This window comes from Aedes aegypti, chromosome 2 (genome assembly GCF_002204515.2).
Source record: "Aedes aegypti strain LVP_AGWG chromosome 2, AaegL5.0 Primary Assembly, whole genome shotgun sequence".
Taxonomy (NCBI): Eukaryota; Metazoa; Arthropoda; class Insecta; order Diptera; family Culicidae; genus Aedes; species Aedes aegypti.
The window spans coordinates 281,832,970-281,854,234 of NC_035108.1; the positions used below are offsets into that span (position 1 = coordinate 281,832,970).

The window sequence follows — 21,265 nt, forward strand, 5'->3', positions numbered from 1 at the left end:
GATGGTGGACGGGCTGGATGGTCTCCATGGTGATGCAAAATTTTGCGACGCTTGCGCTGAGAGCAACATGGTAAGACAACCGTTTTGTGGTACAAGACCGCAAACTCGAAGGCCTCTGGAGCGCGTGCACACGGACGTGTGTGGGCAAATCACCCCGCCAACTTCGGATGGATACCGCTACTTTCTATCGTTTGTGGACGACTATACGCACTTCGGAGTCGTGTACCTGCTGAAAAGAAAGGACCAAGTGTTCGATTATTTCAAGGTATATGAAGCGATGGCGACGGCTAAATTTGGGACGAAAATTGCAAATTTGCGATGCGACCTCGGGCGTGAGTATTTTTCAAAAGAGCAGCTAGCCTACTATGATGCAAAAGGCATTCAAGTGGAGTCAACGGTCGGGTACACCCCGCAGCAAAATGGTGTGGCGGAACGTTTCAACCGCACTATAGTGGAGAAAATGCGAGCGATGCTGACCGAGTCGGGTGCGCCAAAGTACCTTTGGGGAGAAGCGGTCCTGAATGCTGTCTACGTTACCAACAGAAGTCCGACTGAAGCAATCAAAGGTAAGGAAACACCTGCTGAACGGTGGCATGGAGAAAAGCCTGATGTAACCAAGCTGCGAGTTTTCGGGTGCCAAGCGTTTTCCTGGGTACCGAAACAGAAGAGAGGTAAGCTGGATCCAACCGGACGAAAGTGTGTGATGCTCGGTTACGCACCAACTGGATATCGTCTTTGGGATCAAGAAAAGCGGAAAATGTTTGTGGCCCGCGATGTCCGCTGCAACGAAGCAGCATTCCCATTCAAGGCACCGAGTGAGAGCGACGGACGATTAGTGATTCCGGAGGACGTATCACCGGCTCCCGAGCAAGAGGGGGAAATTGAAGAGCAGCAGATGATTAAAGCAGTTGGAGAAGCTCGAAGTGATGCTCGTGACTCCGACGATGAGGATGTTGGTGATCAAGATTCCGACGAAGATTCTGCTACGGAAGTGGAAGACAACGACGAGGAAGGTGCAACCGCACTCCCACCACAATCAGAAAGGAACAAAACTACTGGTGAAGTTCCGAGGTCTAGTGGTCGGGAGTGCAGGAGACCAGGTTGGTTTTCAGATTTTCTTACGTACAAGGCCCTTTCTGCTGGTGCGAATTCCCTACAGGTTCCCGAATGTTACAATGATGTCAAAGGTCATCCGAACGAGCCTGACTGGAGGGAAGCAATCCGAGACGAGTTGGTGGCTTTGCAGAAGAACCAAACGTGGACCGTGGTCAAACGCCCTGCCAAGGTACAACCCGTACCGTGCAAGTGGGTGTTCAACCTGAAGACGGATGCTGACGGGCGTCCTGCGCGCTACAAGGCGAGGCTGGTAGCTAAGGGCTATGCGCAAAAGAGACACGTGGACTACGAGGAGACTTTCGCACCGGTGGCCCGGTTGACTACCATTCGGACACTATTGGCACTAGCAACGACGAATGGGATGCATATTCACCAGCTAGATGTCAAGACCGCTTTCCTGAACGGGAAGCTCAAGGAGAAGGTGTACATGCAGTGTCCAGAGGGGGTGAAGATGCGCCCTGATGAAGTGTGCTTGCTGCATCGTGCACTTTATGGTCTGAAGCAGTCGCCCAGGTGCTGGAACAGCCATTTCAACGAGTTTCTGACGACCTTGGGTTTCGTGCGATCGAAGCACGATTATTGCTTGTACGTTCGAGCATGCGGAGATGCCACTGTGTACCTGGTGGTATACGTTGACGACCTCCTGATCGCCGCTGTGGATGAGGTCGACATCGAACGTGTGAAGACCACATTGATGCAGAAATTCGAAATGACGGACATGAAGGAGCTGCACCATTTCCTTGGAATCAAGATCCACAGGGATTTGGACCGTGGCCTGATGAAACTGTCCCAGACAAGCCAGATCGAGACGATAATTGCTCGTTTTGGAATGCAAAACTGCAATCCTGTGAAGACGCCAGCCGAACCAAGACTGCAGTTGAAGCGAGAAGTCGGAAAATGCGAGTATCCCTACCGCGAGCTCATCGGTAGTCTCATGTACGTCATGATGGGTTCTCGACCAGACCTGTGTTTCATCGTTGGATACCTGGCGAGGTTCCAGGATGCTGCTGGTGAAGAACATTGGAAGCATGCCAAACGCGTCCTACGATACCTGCAAGCAACGAAGAAGTTAGGATTAGTTTACAGAAGCAAGCCGAAGGAACCAACGATAGCTGCTTACGTGGACTCCGACTTCGCAAGCGACGAATGTGACCGGAAATGCGTTTCCGGATTTCTACTGAAGGTGCACGGAAACACTGTCGCCTGGTCATCGAAGAAGCAGTCGACTGTGGCGATGTCATCTACCGAAGCCGAGTACGTAGCCATGAGTTCCTGCGTGAGCGAGACGATTTGGCTAACCGGATTAATGGCCGATCTTCGACAAGATGCCCTACTGTTTCCGGTATCGGTCTATGAAGACAACCAAGGAGCGATTGCGATGGCAGAACGAGAGGAAACGAGGAGAGTCAAACACATCGACGTGAAGTTTCATTTCATCCGAAATGCAGTTGCCGAAGGGAAGGTCAAGTTGATTTACATTCCGACCCAGAAACAGCAAGCAGACATCCTCACGAAGTCCTTGCCCGCTCCAACGTTTATAGCTTTGAGAAGTAAGTTAGGGTTAGAAGGAAACAACTGAGAGGGGGTGTTGAAATCAAAGCAACTCAGTAATATTTGAATTCCATATTATATACAGTTAGTTTCCCTGTTGCTATGATCATTATATATAACAACTGCATAGCAACCATAGTAGTATAAATATCACCCTGTCGCCAGTACCAGAAATCAGTTTCAAATAAACCACCAGTTTGTTAGTGTTACCACGTGTTTCTCTTTAAAACTAAATCCATATTTCAGAATTCCGTAGGAATTTAAGAAAACTTTGATATACGTAAACTCTGTAAAAAATAATCTAATTCTCTCTTTTAAAAGAGACGAACCAGCCCAGGGCTGAAAGTCTCTATAATAAAGTAATAATAAAAAAAAAAGAAGAATGTTTAGAGCCTATTCGACTCATATTACAGTATAGCTCAAAATTGTAACATTCTGGAACATTGGAATTCGGCAATACACATTGGACATTGGATTCAGCAATACACTGATAACATAAAATTCAATCTTTGAGACACGCGAAAATGTTAATTTTGTGTTGCAGTCATCAATACTTACTTGACTAATTTGTGTTACGTAATAGTTGGTGTAGAATTGCAAGTAATGTTCGTGTTCCACCGGATTTGACGCATAGACCGAGGCACTATACTCAGCAAGCCGAGGAACATCGGCCATAGTGTACTGGTAGTTGTTGGGATAAGGACCTTGGACTCCACTGTTGCCTGCTAATTGATCTTGATAGTTGTTACCATTATTGGACGACATTCTTGGTCCACCTTTCACAAGGTTTCGGTTTTCGGTATCCATGCAGTACGAAATTAGCACTTCTCGGCCATCGATTTTTAGGATGGGCTCTATCGACTTCAGTGCATTGTGAGTGTTCATCGAGTCGAGCAAATTGTCGAAATGCAGATAGCAGATTCCTCGAGAAGTTTGCGTCAGAGGGTCTCGACATATCATTATTTTCGATATTTTAGACACCAGATCAGGAATCTTATCTTGCATTGCACAGAGAACACTCTCTTCGTTGGTCAGCACGTCTAGATTCCGAAGCATGATCTTTTTCGTAAGGATGTTACTAATTTCGTCACTTCCTTCGCCACCCTTTTCGCTCTCTTCACGGGAAGCAAAGCATTTGAAGCAGTTTTCGCGACGCTTGAAGTTGAATACTCCACACTATTAACGGAGATAAAGTAATGAGATTTAAAATTCCTGTGCCTAATCAATGTAACAAACCTTAGCGCAATACCAATCCGTTTGTGGCTTATCCTTTGCACGCATTTCCGCCGGCAGTGAGTAGGTATACTGCATGATGGCACGATGGTCGTTGAAGATCAACATCCCCTGCAACGGTAACGTAAGAAGAACAGAAAGAAATTCGGTTATAATTGTGTACACGGAGCGGGCCTAACGCTAACTCTTGGTGCAAGCTGTGTGCTGTTTTGGCTGCCATTTCACGGAATGCTGGTTGGTCGATTCGAGTCTGCTGTTCCGCCAAATTGCGTAGTTTGGGATTACCGTCGACAAGTGTCTTCACAGACGCTACTCGGAGGACAAATTTGTCATATCTGCTGGTGAAGTCTCTTATAACGTTCAAATAGTTCAAACTGAGTCTGTGCATATTCGAGTTGTGATATTAATAAAACATTCGCTGACATCTTTGTGGGTTTCTGGCCTGTCAACGGATGGCTCATTTTTTTTTATTCGGCATTACATTCCAACAAGGACAGGAAAACCATTCCCCAGATAGCTTTATGTAAATATTTTTTTTTCCTTTGCCTTTGCGTGTGTCACTGAAGTGACAGACTTAGGTCTAATGTGACAAAACAGTATTTTTGTATTCATGATTATTTTGCATATTATAATGATACAACCATCTTTCAGTAAATTTCCATCAAATGTACAAACAATATGTTTAATTCTGCACAATATAGCCATGGACCCTTCTTTCAGTCTTATCTTAATCATGATTAGCATTAAGCAATTCATAAAAAATCGTAGGTGGTACAGTCCTCGACCATTGTATGAGGATTTGCATCCTTCGCGTCCGTTACCAAAGCCAGAGATTTGGGACTAACCCCTGACTCTTAGACAAGATTGGCGCATCCTCGAACAGTCGAGAGCTGTCCTGGCCAAAGGAGGTCTCCTGGAGAGAAGGAGGTGTAGGGTTTTGAAGGAGAATATGGAGTTGTGACGGTCTTTGGTTTCAAGTTGGTCTATTGCCCTGCTGAATCGTTACCCAGTTGGTTAACGCGCCCAGTCTAGCGTATTGGGAGTTGTGGGATCGAAGCCCACCAAAACGATTCTATTATTTTTCACAATTTTACATCTCAATTTGTCCAAATTGACTTTTGTGTCTACGACCTTCAGGTTTTTTTTTCAAAACACCGTCGTTTTAAGCCGTAATAGACATGACAACCCTAGTTGCATAAAATAAGTAGCAATAGCGTGTGCTAGAATAAGGGCATCAGTCGAATGATCGATTTCTCTTCATCGATCCTCTCTTCTGTGAATGAAGACGACAAGGAGCAAGTTTGTCAGTATTTTTTCACCTCAGGACGCAAGATTGCATCGCAGCCTAGCGCCATGGAGTGAAAAAATGCTAACAAACCCGCATCTTGTCATCTTTATTCACAAAAGAGATGATCGATGAAGAGAAATCGATCATGCGACTTACGCCCTTATTCTAGCACACGCTTGAATTGATTAAAACGTTCAAACCCTATAAAAGGAGTTAGTCGTGACGTCACAAAATAAAAAGTAGGGTTTTCTTGAACTGAATCGATTCGAATAATAAACTGGTTCAACTTATCTGTGAAGCTTATAACAAACCTGATCGGTAAAATTTTGAATGTAAAGCTTGATGAGAAATAATTATTACTTCGAATTCAGTTCTCCCTCCACAAGTTCGTGACGTCATTTCAGAAGAAACTTTCACAAATTGGTTGGTCTAGTTAGTCTACTGTACGATTTCTTTAGTTATCCAATTTTTGTCGGATTTACTTGCCGTTAGTAAATTTTGCTTTATTGGTTGGGTCAATTTGTACACAATTCGGTCCGTTATTAACTGTTGGCCTGCTCTGAGATAGCGGTCCCATGCCGGGATCTAAATCCGAGTTAACGGTCCTTCAAATAGAAGGTGGCGCTTAAGCCGTTAGCTTAACGATATAGAAATGATTGTTACATTTTAAGTTTAAACCTTGAAATTGGTTTCCTGCGAGACATGCAATAAAAGCGCGTAATTGATCAAAACATATTTTTGCATTTTATCAAATGTGACAAAAAATCGATTGAAAAGCTATTCATGCTTATTCAAAAGTAATGTCACGATAGCACCTTTTATTCTGATTGGATATAAAGTATTCAAATACGCATCATTTTACTTTTTCCAATAAAAACGAAATTGAAATGCATTGAAAACTTTGGCCATTTTTCCATGTTTGTCCAGAACGATCGGAGGTACACCACAAAAGAAAACTAGCGATTTCCATCAAGTCTGCCTTGATTGTCGTTGGCAAGCTGGAGTTTTCATGCAGTTTGAAATAACTTTGTGTCATATTTCGTGTGTAGTATCGGGGCCTCCCTCCCAGGTTGCACCAACTCTCTTTCTCGTCGCATTCGCACTCGAAGTCAGATTGGCTTCTTGCTAGCGGAGTTTGTTTTTGTTCGTTTTCGCACTGATCGGGTAACATTTGGCTGAGTTTTTACGACACTGGTGAAAACGGATTTTTCGTGTAAAAATGTATACTTTTTCGCACGGATCTAGCTACATCAACAAATTTCAAATAAAGGCGTATGACACTAATTTCATTTCTTAAAACAATCATTTATATTAAAACACAAGACCCTGTGAGCGGCTATTACCGCTCATGCAAAATTTAATCAAATTTAAACAAAATTGTCGAATTTAGTGTACAGCCTTTATTGCTGTTGTAGTATGGTTTGATTATAAAAAAATATCAGAAAAAATAACAAAATTCAAAATAATACATTTTTAAGTATGATCGTCATAACACTTAACTTCCCTTAATTAAACACTTAAATCTCATATTTTTGTATACAATCAAATCGTTTGATGATTTTCCCTGACCTTAAGTGAAATTCTCTGACTTTCTAGATTAAATATAATTCCCTGACATTCCAGGTTTGTTTTAGGTAGTCGACACCCTGTAATAATATGCTTAATCATATTTTTTTCCGTCCGTACGAAATAAAATCTGGACAAACATTAGAATATGGTGCATCAAAATTGGTAAACGATGGCTGTGCACGACGCATATTGTATTCGTTTACCTCACAGATAATTTGCGGTTTATGAGTCGATTTGATTTATAATAAGGATGAAGGATGGACAACGTTTGACATACCTATAGCAATCGATACTTTTTTGTAAATAACAGCGTTTTTAAGGTGCATTCCCGAGAACAACTATATTCTGCAGTGTCATAGAAGTAATTTTGTTTTCTACGGCGTCATCATGTATGTTTTCATTTAAATCGGTATAATTGTTTTTTTTTTAATTTCCTCAGCTATATAAGAGACTACACCAGCCTGATAAAATTTATCTCACCGAGCAACGTGGAGGCAACTTCTGCCGCACCCAAAGGGTACAACACTGTCTTTCATAAAAAAAATCATCTTCTGTTGAGCGGGGGTCGATACCTGTTTGTAGCAAATCCAGCGAGTTGCTTCCTCTTCAGTGCGGAACTCGACAAATGCGAAACCTCTCGATGCACCTAAATCGCGATCGGGTCGGGTGGAGAGAAGAAAAAGCAAAACACAAACGATATCAATGTTACGCCTGTCTGCGATATTCGGGGCACTGAATTGCATTGCGGTCAATCAAGACTACAGATATTCTGATACGATTTTTAACGCCGTTTGCACCTCTTTTGAATCGGATCGACTTCGGGGTATTTCGATACACTACTATCAATGGGGAAAACCCAGTAGTTTTCATTGCGCTATGGTTGAACTTTTCTGCCATTAGTATTCCGGCCAAATACGCGATTCGTTACTCCTTTTGCATCAACTGGTGTACCATTTTCTGAGTGTCGCCTCTCAGAAAATGATAAACCGTTTCCGTAGTCAACGTATCCACTACTTACCACTGAATAATATATCTAAACAAAAAAGTTAAGCATTGATTACGGGTATTATTATTACCTGTTTTCTTCCTCCGGATCAACCGAACGTGAAGCGCTTGAAGACCACATTGTATGAGATCGCTGTTGATCTGTTGAGATGCAATTTATGCGTTAATGGGGAGTTAATTCAATGAATATCGCAAATCTTACGTCTGCCTCGGTGATATGAGCCGCTAATCCCCGAACGATGATTTTGTTGTTCGGTTTTTGGTGATAGAAGAACTCTTGATTGTTGTCACTATCATAGTTGTCATCAAATTCATTCGAGTTCTGAACTGGAGAATATCCGCGCTTGTTCGGTTTGTCGCGATCCCTGAAAGTTAAGTACAAATCGATATTAATAGGTACAGACTAACGTGGTCCATTTTTATATGAAGGGAAATCAACTTGTAAAAAATTCAAGTTACATCTTCCAAATTTGTTTATTTGTACTCCCAAAACCAACTGTAAAATTTTGATCGAAGGCAAGGTTGGTAGCGACTGAGCGTCTCAAAAATAGCTACCGTGCGAGCTCCATATTATAGACAGTTCCATATTCTGAACAGTTTACGACAAACTTAATGATTTCAATCTTCTAATCCAATTTTTTGCACAAAAACTTAAGGTACCGCGGGGCAAGTGGGTAAATGGGGTAAGTGAAAACAATTGGTATATTTCCCTGAATATGTGAATTAACGTTTTAAACTCATGCGTAAACCTTTGAGGCAATTGAGAACATTACAATACACTGAACGAAAGCACCTTCTTTATATTGAATGATTCGTAATTCACATGACCGCAAAACTTAATTTTTCTTATTTTGAATGACTACGAAAGAAGATGATGCTTCCACCGACTAAAGAACGAAAATCATCCAATTTAGTAATGATGTGCTGTACATAGCCGTATGACAATAAGTAGATAATTGAATGAAGTCAACACAAATGAATAACCTACAGCTTCTGAAGGATTTTATTTCCTTCCCTGTCCTAATTCGAAAATCATTCAATTACCATCTAAAATATCATACAGAAAATTAATGATCCCAACTGTCAAATCATCCTTGAAAACATTGTAAAAATAAGGTGGCAGCAGCATGGTGTGTTGACTTTTCCATCATGGATTTCGTAGGTAATTGCAATTTTAAAATGAATTCTCCTAAATAATCTTTATTGGCATCAACCGAGGTTGCAACTAGTACTGTTTGTTTTAGTTTCAGGGATATATCGAGACCGCACAGTTCGTGCAATCATGTATTTTTGTGCACTTATGGTTTTTGGACGAGGATTTGGTGGAGTCACAACGGGCAGACAGCTACTCCTGCGGACATGAGATAAACTCATATTTGTGAATAATGGAAATAAATAATGAAGTGCATTAGACTATCAACGTTTGGTTATTTTTTATCCCATTTGAATTATTGTGATGTTTTATTACCAAGCATGCAATGTGGTTTGTTTACATCCATGAATGATTATCATTCAAATTCGAACATCTTTTTGAAAGGAGAAAATAGTTTCAAAATCGGATGATTTTCATTCGGCGTGATTTGTAAACAGATGATTCCAACAGAGATGAAAATCATCCTGAATGTGTCTGAAAATAGGCATGGGGCTCGGATGAGTCGAAAATCATTCAGTTCAAGGCGGGGGATTTCGTTCAGTGTAGGTAAGAGATTTCTGAGATTTTTCAGCCATTTTTGCATAATAGATCGAAATATTGTTAACCTGTCAACTCTAACTCCGTAACAAGTAGGTGGCGTGCAATCTTATTTTAATATTTTCAGTGGAAAAAAGTTGCGGAACATAATTTTCTGTACCACTTCTAAGTTGTCCCCTCTGACAGTTTTAAACTGCAATAAAGTTTTGGAATTAATTCGACGTATACCTAAAAATAACTAAATAAAAACACCGTCAATTTTCTAATCACGTGGGGCAAGTGAAAAGTTTCTCATTAGAGATTGAATTTGTGTTTTCTCGTTAGGTAGCTATAAGTATACAAGGTTCGCAATTATCATAGAACAACAGAACGTGCCGATAATTTAAGAAACACTATACTCAAAGCGTTAAAAGCTATTATCATGGCCAAATCATAAAACTTCTCTAAAACAAGAGTTGCCGAATATTACGATATTAATATGTTTACTTCGGACAGCCGATGAAAAGGAAGACGTTGATTGAAAAGTTCCAATACAAGAGAACGCATGGAAATGTCGTGGAATATCTATGTAAGTAGCTAGTTCAAAACATAAAAAATGGGGTATAGGTGACTTCACATAAAAAAGTTTATAAATACTTTATTGAAGGATTCCGTTTGATTTCTACCGAAGAGTTACTATCCGATTTTCTTAACAAATAACGAGCGGTGTAAATTCTACAGAGCAGAAATGCAATTGCTGTCCCATGATGTAAGAACTAACATTAGAAATGTTGCAGTAATAATGTTGTCATTTCAACAAACATAACTAAACAAAAGAAAATTCAAGTAACAAGAATAAAATTTTCTTTGTTCACATGTTACTTATGTTATTGTTCATTGGGACGCCTTAACAAATGTTAGAGGTAATGAAAAACGTGAATATAACTGTTAGTTCTTGAATTTATTGTTCAAAACGATAAACTTTTCACTTACCCCACTTGTGGAGCAAGTGAAAAGTAAAAAGACGTTTTTCAAAAACTTTTTCTGTACTTTTTTCTTCAATCTATCTATCTATCTATATAAATAAAAATGGAATGATGTTTGTATGTCACGAAATGGCTTACGAACGGGTCAACGGATTTGAATGATTCTTTCTCAGTTTTGTTCGTCAAGGGTTCCGACGTGTTTGTGTGTAGAAAAATCCCAGGATATTCACCGGGAAAGTTGAAATAACGACCGCGAACGAAACTGTCATTTTATATGGGGCGATCACAAGTGTTTTTCAACAGCCTACTTGATGGCAAGACGAAGTTTGCCGGGACCACTAGTTTTACATTAAAATAAATGTCAGCATACTGCTTATATTTGGTAGGTGTCAAGGCTTTGAAGAGTCCCAACTATGCGAAATCCATTACCCACTTGCCCCACGGTACCTTATATAACTTACATCAGCTACATATTTTCTTAACGTATATCCGAAGCACAGATTTATTTTGGCAATATTTCACGCGATTTGAGTTCGGACTTTGACAAACGTGAAAAAAAACATGGCCGCTAAGCCTGTGCACTAAGACGCCGGTCAAAACATTTGCTTTTTTCTGGGTTGACAATATAATCAAATTCCATTCGTTGCTGCTGGAAACTGATTGGTGAGAATATATCTTTATATTATTTACAAATATTTGCAACTACTGCGTGCAATCTTTAATTAATCAAGTGTTCAAAGATCGGCACCAAATATTTTTGATTGATCTTTATTATAAACAGATATGCCGCGTCAAAAAAAAATCACCGTACACGACCCGTGGAAGCTGGAGAGGACTATTACTATTGTTATGAAGGGGTTTTTCGACTAGAAGCACGGCAGGTCTATACGTAATTGCTGTCAGTCTTCTATACTCCAAGGTGAAAAATCTACTATACATAAAAGTCCAGGAAAACCAACCATATTATCGGAATAAGATGAGGATCGCATATCGGATTATATAGTCCGGTCAGCTAAATCAGCTTCTCCATCGGCACAAGCCGCTTAAGAATATCGGTAGGTCAGTACATGGTTCTTTCCGGAAAATCTGACGTTCCAAAGAACATTCCGGGAAGAAAATGGATTCAGTTATTTTTGCACAGACATCCGGATATTTCGAGACGGATCCCGATCTAAACAGCAAAGAAAGCGATCAGGTCCGCTAAAAAGGTCTGGAGAATTACCAATATCATTGCTTTTGTTTTATACATATGGATTTATTGTTGTCTATAATTGGGAACACTTTTGTCCATTAATAAGGCCACTTCCTTGTTGACTGTTCAGAATAAGGAACATTGACACGGTTTTCAAAAATAAATCGTCTGACTGATCCCTTATGATTATGCAACCAATATCGAACCATAAGTTAAAATATATTTTTAGCACATGCGAAGGTATTCAATACCGACGACTAAAAAGAAAACCTCCGCTTTTAATTAAGCCATTATCTTCAGATTTTCTAAGCTTTCAGAATATGGTGCCAGCACGGTATAGTGTAACTGTCATAGTCTAAAACCAAAACCAGAAACATGTATGTTTTTACTTCACAATTCCGATTGCTCTATGTTGAACATGGCTTTCTTCTGAAGATGATCTTAACTTTTACAATGTTAACATTATACGCTTTAGGGGGTCTGTAGCTTTGAGGTTACGCTTTCGCTTCATAAGCGGAAGGTCATGGGTTGGATTCCCAGCCCATCCACAAAAAACCCGACCAGCCACCAGAAGACGCCTCACGGAGGACCGTGCTTTGGGGAGCACATCCATCCTCCGTCAATATCAGATGGTGACTGAGACAAACTGACCCTCTTCGCAGGCAGCTAGTCTCACTAACAGCAGAGCTCTCTCCTACCCAGTGTTGCCACATTTTTTCCGACTTACATCTGTGTTTTCGGCAAAAAAAATCTTTTTTATCTTAAGTCAACCTCCAAAAATCTTGGTAAAAATCTGTGACGCAAAAATATTTAAAATTTTTATTTTTTAGGTCAAAAAATATTTTTGCAAACGTATTATGACTGTTTTTGGCATGTCAACAATTTCTAATTTGTAACTATTCTCCTAAAAGTAAGTTAAAGGTACGTAATAGTTTCTAAAATATTAAAATATTTAAGTTTTTGAGAAATACTAAACAGAGAAATGGCATTTCTGATTTATATCTTCTAAAACTGTGTCCTGAACTCGTGAAATATCCTGAAATCTTAAAAATCTTTTTAATCTCAAAAATCTGTGATCTGTGATCACAGATATCTGTAGGCAAGAACAGGAAAAAATCTGTGTAATTAGAGATAAATCTGTGTATGTGGCATCACTGCTCCTACCTGCTCGGTGTGAGAGTAAAAGAGTAGGAGAGAGTGAAAGTAGATGTAAATACAGATAAGTTGAAAATAGATCTGCTTCGGTAAAGAAGCTACAGATCAACTGATTCCGGCACAGTAGTGGCCACGAGCACAAGGTGCCTTAAAAAAAACTTACTTTAAAAAATAAAAAATAAACATTATACGCCATGATCGTGATGATAATCAATTACGAGGGTGTGCTTTTTGGGATCAAACAGTGCCATTCATTCCACAGAATCCCCATCTCGACTCATCCAGGCATAGAAATCGTTGCTTGCCAAATAAACATAAAGGGTAAAGATCTTTGCGTAGCTTTCCTTCAAGAGTTGCAATAAACCGCCGTCATCTCTGGAATGCAGTCTCCATACTCTCATCTCCAGTTTTAATACTGGGCGATATGAACTCACATAGTACTGTGCAAATCTTATGACAATAATAGAGCGGTTATTTTCTATGACTTATGCAACGACTATGACTATGACTTATGACTCATGACAACGTTTTGGAAAGTGTTTTGCAACATGCGAATTCGCTCAACTTCAAATGAGAGTGATGAATACTCCAACCGTTGGATATTCAGCTTCACAAAAATGGTTTGTCCAGACTCAGTTCCAGCTCAACCGCCTTTCTGGGAAACCCAGAGAGACGATGGACAGATCATTCATTGTGCTGGAATTTTCTATGCCTCTTCTTTCATCAAACAAGCCATGTCCGGGACGTGATATAATTAAGCTCAATCTTCTTTAAAATCTCCCTGATATCGCAAAAAGATTGCTTGACCTTTTCACCTCATTCATGGAGCACAACATTGTTCCACCTGAATGGAAACAAGTCAGAGTGATAGCTATTTAGCTATTCAAAAGCCTGGGAAACCAGCGTCTGATCACAATTCATATCGCCAGATCGCTATGTTATCATGTTTAAAGAAATTGTTAGAAAAAATGATCCTATCGCGACTCGACAACTGGGTCGAATCGAACAATATGCTATCCAGTACTCAATATGACTTTCACAAGGGTAAAGGAACAAACGATCGTGTAACGTTGCTTTCATCAGATATTCAATTAGCCTTTGCAGATAAGATCAGGGCTGGTAGCAGTCAGACAGCAAAATAATAGTGACTTTAGTGACTAAAATGAATGAAAAAGTGACCAAATAGTGACTAAAAAGTGACTTCAAAACTTTGAGCATTTGTCAAAAAAATAATGACAAATTGTAAAAATACGTTCTGCATGTAAATTAACCAATCTACATATTGTATGAAATTAAGAATGTAGGGGACTGCATATATTTGGGATATTTCTTAACAGCTCTCTGTCCGGAATAAGACTTGATTGCGAATGGTTAAAAAACGTGGTGCATTGAGGATTTCACACCTAATTTTTTACGAGTCGAATACGCTTGACAGGGACTTCTATTTCGAATATCTGATTTTAGTTGGTAGACAACTCGTAGTTTATCAAATCCACAATCAAGCTTTATTCACTGTTCATGAAGAACATAGGTAGCTGAAATTCGTTGAAGATTTTTCACATGTCTTAGAGATACAAAACAAATCACTTGGTGCATATTTGGACAAATTTGTGCAATAATTCGAGGAAAAATACCACAAAAGTCTTTAAAAAATGGAAAATTTGCAGAAGATTGTGTAGAAATTTCTGGTAGAATCCAAAATTAATTCTCAGGATAAATCTTCGGCAGAATTTCTGAGAAATTAAACCTTTCCTTGCCCCTAAAAATTAAATCTAGAACACCATTGACTTTTTTATGAACTTAAGGAAAACCTAATTAGTTCAGTATTGTGCATTAGTTAATAGAAAATGATGCCTCGCGCACTTAAAATATTTACATTTCAACTGAACGTTTCAATAAATCGCGATTAAGTAGATGAAAAAACCGAATTTAGTACTATACCATTTAATTCCACTAGAGTTTGTATCCTTTGACAGATACGCGTATTTCGACCTAAACTGTAAGGCCGTCTTCAGTGTCGTGTACTAGACTCGACTCGAGAAGTCGAGTCTAGTACACGACACTGAAGACGGCCTTACAGTTGAGGTCGAAATACGCGTATCTGTCAAAGGATACAAACTCTAGTGGAATTAAATGGTATAGTACTAAATTCGGTTTTTTCATCTACTTATAGGTATTCTACTAAACAGCTCGAAGATTTATTATCATCAAATCGCGATTGTTAATAATAATTATAGCACTCAGTGACGACTTGTTACCTCATGTTTTACCTGTTCTTCCAACCTAAAATTTACTAATTCTGAACTACTGGCTTACCTTCCGAAGGAGTTATGTTGAGGTTCTTGCAGAAGATAGGTTTATGATTCCTAATTTAGTCGAAACGTTTCGATGGGTTTTCGGCTTTGAGTCTATACAGATCATAAACGGAAACTGAAAGCCGAAATCTCATAGAAACATAACCTCCTGTTTGACTTTGAAAAGTTAATCCAGCTCTTAGTTTCTTTATCGTCAGATCACGAAAATAGTGACTTTAGTGACCATTTTTCTGAAAAAAGTGACTTTAGTTACTTTTCGTTGCAAATAGTGACTTTTTAGTGACCAGGTCGAAAAAAGTGACCAAGTCACTAAAAAGTGACTCACTACCAGCCCTGTAAGATGCATTTAGCTTCAGTTTTTCTGGATATTACGGCGTTTGATTCAGCTTCAGAAATTGTCAGAAACCCTGCATGCAATAGTGAACCACCATCAAAGGCCGAAACATACAAAAGGCCGAATCACAGAAGGCCGAATCACAAAAGGCCGAATCACAGAAGGCCGAATCACAAAAGGCCGAATCACAAAAGGCCGAATCACAAAAGGGCGAATGCACAGAAGGCCGAATCACAGAAGGCCGAATCATAAAAGGCCGAATACATTCTAGCCTACCACAAAAGGCCGAATGCACAGAAGGTCGAATAACAGAAGGCCGAATCACAGAAGGCCGAATCACAAAAGGCCGAATTAAAGTTACAAACCTAAAGAATAAAGCTTGGATATGAAAAGAACAAGCCCATGCTTTATTAAATGCAGTCATGTCAGTAAACAGTGCAAAATTTACATGCGTCGAAGCCGCATTGAGGATAGAGGAACTGAGGCGGCAGAAGGCCGCCGAAGTCTCCGATATCCGAAGGTTGTGTATAGCATCTATTCGGTGTCATGCAAAAATAGCAAATCCAGGCGTTGGCCCGGTATTATGCAAACAGTGGATGTTTTTCCATTTTTAGGTCCGACGAGCGACAGCGACTTCGGACAGCAAGCGTTTGCCCGGTATAATGCCAACATATTTTTTTACGCAACAAGCAGGAGAATGATTGCTGAGATAGGGTATAACAAGTGTTTAAGTGATCATAAGAATACTAAGTTTATTAAGAATACTTTTCATCGTACAATGTCCGATCGATTTTGACTCGGTTTGAATTTGGCAACACGGAAATCCATGTACACAAAAATGGATGATGGTCAGTCACAAATCCTATCAATTTCAATGTTTCTGTGGGCCTTCTTAAGGCTTACCATATTCAAAATAGGTAAAGTTAATTCGTGTTAATGTTAATGTTAATTCGTTAATTAATGTTGCCAAAATCGAGCAGGCACTGTATACCCTTCCAGTTTTCGCGAGGTTTTTACACTTATGTTGTACAAAATACAACAGTACGGCTACTTAAGCTTCAATAGAATTGATTGACCCAAAAAACACTAACCATACACTCTTATTCAGCTAGTAATGTTACTTGCGCTTCTTGTCCCACTTACTCTACTGTAAAATGACCATAATATTGTAGAAAAATGTGCTGAATGTTTGTGGCTTCCACTAAAATTTATTATAAAATTTCGGCTCTCCGTAATTCGGCCTTTTGTGATTCGGTCTTATGTGATTCGGCCTTTTGTGGTAGACCCAGGAGTTCCTTCAGGGATTTCATCACCACTTCCTTCAAGGATTCCATCTGGAACTCCTCTAGGGATTTTATCAGGAGTTCCTCTAGCGATTCCATCAGAAGTTTCTCCTAGAATTCTATCAGGAGTTCCTTCAGATATTCCACCTGGATTCCTCCAGCGATTCTATCAGACGTGTTGCGAACATTATGAGCAACGCAAATATTTTTACTCGGGTACCGCAGGCACCCGACGCCGAACTTGTCGTCGCAGCCACGTGAGCAGGTTGCCGTGGCAACGGCGCACCCGCGATCGTAGCAAGCGGGAAAAAATTCAAATTGAAAATCAGAAGTGAAAAAATTATTCGAGAAGAAGGAAGCATTTTTGTGTAGCAAGGAAGCAATTGTAAAACGTTTTTGAAATAGTTAATAAAATTAGTTAAATAGTCAGTTTAAATGAGTTTTTAGTTCATATTTACGCCAATTAGTTATCCGAGTGGAATTGAGTGGTTTGTTCCGTGGAAGTGTTTTCGCTTGAGTCACGTGTTTGAAGTGCTGCATATCGTGGAACCTGGCTGGAGCCAAAACTGGTGCTCCTCTCCCCCAAAAAGCAGTTACTTCTGTCCGTCTTCAGGTGAGCCTACTGTCGGTCGATTCCGAACGAGCCACGCTGTAACATTTGGTCCTTCTGTCCGTCTACAGGTGAGCCTACTGTCGGTCGATTCCGAACGAGCCACGCTGTAACATTTGGTCCTTCTGTCCGTCTACAGGTGAGCCTACTGTCGGTCGATTCCGAACGAGCCACGCTGTAACATTTGGTCCTTCTGTCCGTCTACAGGTGAGCCTACTGTCGGTCGATTCCGAACGAGCCACGCTGTAACATTTGGTCCTTCTGTCCGTCTACAGGTGAGCCTACTGTCGGTCGATTCCGAACGAGCCACGCTCTAACAAGACGTTCTTCAAGGGATTTCATCATGATTTCCTCAAATGATTCCATCAGGAGTTCCTCCAGGGATTACATCAGGAGTTCGAATTCTATCGGGAGTACATTTGCAGTATTTATTGTGGAATGTTTGAAGGTTTCCTGGATGAATCTTTGGTGGAATCCCTGAAGGAATTCCTTGATAAATCCTTGGAAAAATTCTGAATAGAATCACTGTAAGAGCTCCTGGAATGAATCTCTGCATGAACTTCTGTAGGAATTCCTAAAGGAAATCATGTAGGAATCCCTGGAACAACTCCTGGAAGAATATTTGGATTAATCCCTGGAGGGTTTTCTGCAAGAATCTATTGAAGAATTTCTAGGGAAATCACTAGAAGAATCACTGGAAGATTTTTGATAGGAGCAATTCCTGGTGGAATCTTTGATGGAATTCTTGTAGCAACTCCTTGCGAGGGATTTCTTGAGCAATCTCTTTAAGAATTTTTAAAGGAATTCCTGGAAAAATAATCCCGAAAGAATCAGTTTAGAAATTCCCGAAGATTTGCTAGAGGAATTCTTAAATACACCCTTGGAGGATTTTTTATGGAATTCTTGAAGGAAGCATTGGATAAATGGTGATGGATGAATCACTGTAGAAATTCCTTGGAGAGTTTTTGGACTATTCCCCGGGGGAATCTGTAGAAATACTAGATAGAATCGCTTGAGAAGTTACTGAGAAAATTCGTGATGTAATTCCTGGATAATGCATGATAGAATCCTTAGAACTAACATTTAGAGGAATTGCTTCTTCTTATTGGCGTTACGACCTCACTGGGACAGAGCCTGCTTCTCAGCTTAGTGTTCTTGTAAGTACTTCCACAGTTGTTAACTGATAGCTATCTTTGCCAAAGTTTCCATTTTCGCATTCGTATATCGTGTAGCAGGTACGATGATACTTTATGCCCAGGGAAGTCAAGAAAATTTAAATTACAAAAAGATCCTGGTCCGACCGGGAATCCGAACCCAGACTCCTTCAGCATAGCTTTTCTTCGTAGCCGCAGACTCTAACCACTCGGTTAAGGAAGGTCCCTATGTTTCATTATCATCAGATCTTGAAAATAGTGACTTTTTAATGACCAAGTCGAATCAAGTGACCAAGTCACTAAAATGTGACTTGCTACTAGCCCTGCTTTTGTAAAAATATCTAGTGAGTTTTTGTTACAAATAGTTATTTTTTGTAACCATACTACTGAAAAATGACTCGCTACCTGCCTTGATTTAATGGATAACCCGCCCAATGATAAACTTTCACAAAGATTCTAATCTGGTCATAGCCAGTCAAAAAGACAATCCTAAGAAAAAAAAAGATTCTAATCACATACCTGCGATCTCTGTCTCTGGACCTGCGCTCGCGATCCCGACTCCGGTGGCGATACCTGTCGCGGTCCCTGTAAAACACACCCCAATCATCCAACATGTTAGAAAGAAAGCCCCCAGTCCCCCTCATACCGGTTATCGTACGAATTATCCCCATAGTCCTGATCGATCAAATCCCGGTACAGATCCCTCTCCGGACTTCTCCGATTGTTGCCGCTGATGTATCGCTCCCTGCTGTACGATCGTGACCGACTTCGGCTGTAGCGCCGGTAATGGCGTTCCCTAAAAAGCAAAAAGATTCCGGTCAATGTTAGGCCACCGGAAATATCCTGGATTCTGGGGCTTCGGAGGCCCGTTCCCCGGAAGGTATCTTCCGTATTGTTGCAGACATCGCTTGTGCATTTCCTTTCCCGCACACAGCAAGCGGTCCCGAGAATAATTACTTTGATCGTCCACGGTTGTTGCCTCGGTCCCGGTCATCTCGGCGGTTCCGATTCCTATAGTAGCCACAATTGTCACTGTCTGGACCCGGTGAGACTATAAACAATCACAGTGCAAATCAGCATTATGTGTTTTCGATTGCAAATCATAAAATATTCTACAGAATTCGTGGAATGTCCCATCAGTCCCCTTCTCAATCCCATTCCCGGAGTATCAAACGAAATAAAAAGCAGAACCATTTCCGTCTCATGCCAGAGAGCGGAATGAAAAAGTTAATACCACAGCCAAGATGGCAGACTTACAATCCATTGTTAGAAAAGCAGCTTCGTGAATATACGCTTCAATCGATGAGCACACTTCAATTTCTTATGGCATTTAATCTGCCACGAATCTTTTCTAATGCATGCACGTTTTTTCACAACAGTTTGATAACTTTCTTCACTATTTTTCAATGAAAAATGCCTGCATTCTGCAAGCACCAGAACTGAGCGAAGTGAAAAATAATTTGATAATGGAGTTCGTGGTACGTTTTGCAGATAGGGCACGCGCACGGGTCATTCGATGAAAAAGCTTTTTTGAAAGGCCTTTTCTCTGACAGAGCCCCAACGATAAATATTTGGAGGGCAAAGTATATATACACTGATAAAAATGCACGCCGAAAATAAATCATATCCGAATAGGGTCCTAAAGCCCTGTCCCAATTTTAGTGCCAAACGCTCAAGTTTAGGTCAAAAACATATGTTTACTTATTTTTCTAATGTTTTCCGATGGTTTAAGCCCAAAAAACATGTTTTAAGTTTTTTTTTAATTTTGTCACACCCTTTGGTTTAAACTCAAATTTTGGGTGTATTTTGTTTTCCGTGTCCCTTCCGAAATGTCAGAAAAGAACAACCCCGGTGTTAAAAAGTTGAACCCCTGTGGTATTTTTGTCGACTAAACGAACGTCAAACATGATCTCAAGTGTCAAGGTTCATTTAGGAATCCAATTTTTAAATTAAAGTTTTAATATGATTTATCCGATATTTGAGCAGGAAAAAATGCTAAAGTAGTTGCAGTAACATGCTCTTTCATAATATTAAATGAAAACAAGATTTTATTAAACATTTTAGGACCCTATTACAGATAAGGGCCTATTCACAAATTTCATAACGCTGAAGCGCAGACAGACGTTCAAGTTAGACTCAGCCACATGTGTAAAAACATGACCGCCACAAATCACCATGTGGCAATAAGCTAACAGATGGCGTTAGTAGTGTATGCATCCCGCCACCACCCCGATCACATTTCGTTGACAGCATGACACACAACCGCTCCCACAGCCGACGTACTCAACGCGAAAAACGATGCACCTTTTCTTTTGCGCTGGGTGGGTGATGTTCCCTTTTGGATCTAATTTCTCATGTAAAAGTTAATTAAATCCATTGTAATTTTTACCACAAGTTGGAATTTAATTTACTCACAGATTCATGCTAGTATAACCCCGCATAGCTAAAAACGCTTTCATAGGTTGTCCAAACAATATGTAAAATATAAGTCATACGTTAACTGTTTCCGTTATTGTAGCCTATTTGTTTGACCATAAATATTTTTCAGTTATGTACTGTATCCCACCCTACATCTACTATTTCATTAACGGTTAACGTACAGCTTGATGTTATCAATTAGTTCCATATAATCCACATTTGAAAATTATGAACAAATCAATTATTTAAAAACATACGTGGATTGTATCACAGATGGTTACATTTTGGGGTAACATTCAAACATGGTTACATACTGTTCACAAAGTTGGAATAGATGCCACACAAACATTGAAAATTTTATGGTTTCAGATTAAACACACCGTTATG

The 21,265-nt window shown here is 40.0% G+C and overlaps 1 protein-coding gene across 1 annotated transcript in view; it reads right to left on the reverse strand.

Moving 5' to 3' along the window:
- Positions 1-19,940, reverse strand: part of LOC5565764 (RNA-binding protein 5-A) — a 30,571-nt gene extending 10,631 nt beyond the window's left edge. Inside the window, exons 1-9 of the mRNA XM_021845189.1 lie at positions 19,718-19,940; positions 19,418-19,511; positions 19,107-19,256; positions 18,980-19,045; positions 7,965-8,127; positions 7,834-7,903; positions 7,330-7,403; positions 3,904-4,011; positions 3,226-3,843 (exon numbers count right to left, since the gene is read on the reverse strand). Of these exons, the coding sequence (XP_021700881.1) occupies positions 3,226-3,843; positions 3,904-4,011; positions 7,330-7,403; positions 7,834-7,903; positions 7,965-8,127; positions 18,980-19,045; positions 19,107-19,256; positions 19,418-19,511; positions 19,718-19,724 (1,350 nt within the window). The 5' untranslated portion in view covers positions 19,725-19,940. The remainder of the gene's footprint in view (positions 1-3,225; positions 3,844-3,903; positions 4,012-7,329; positions 7,404-7,833; positions 7,904-7,964; positions 8,128-18,979; positions 19,046-19,106; positions 19,257-19,417; positions 19,512-19,717) is intronic.
- Positions 19,941-21,265: the final 1,325 nt, after the last annotated feature.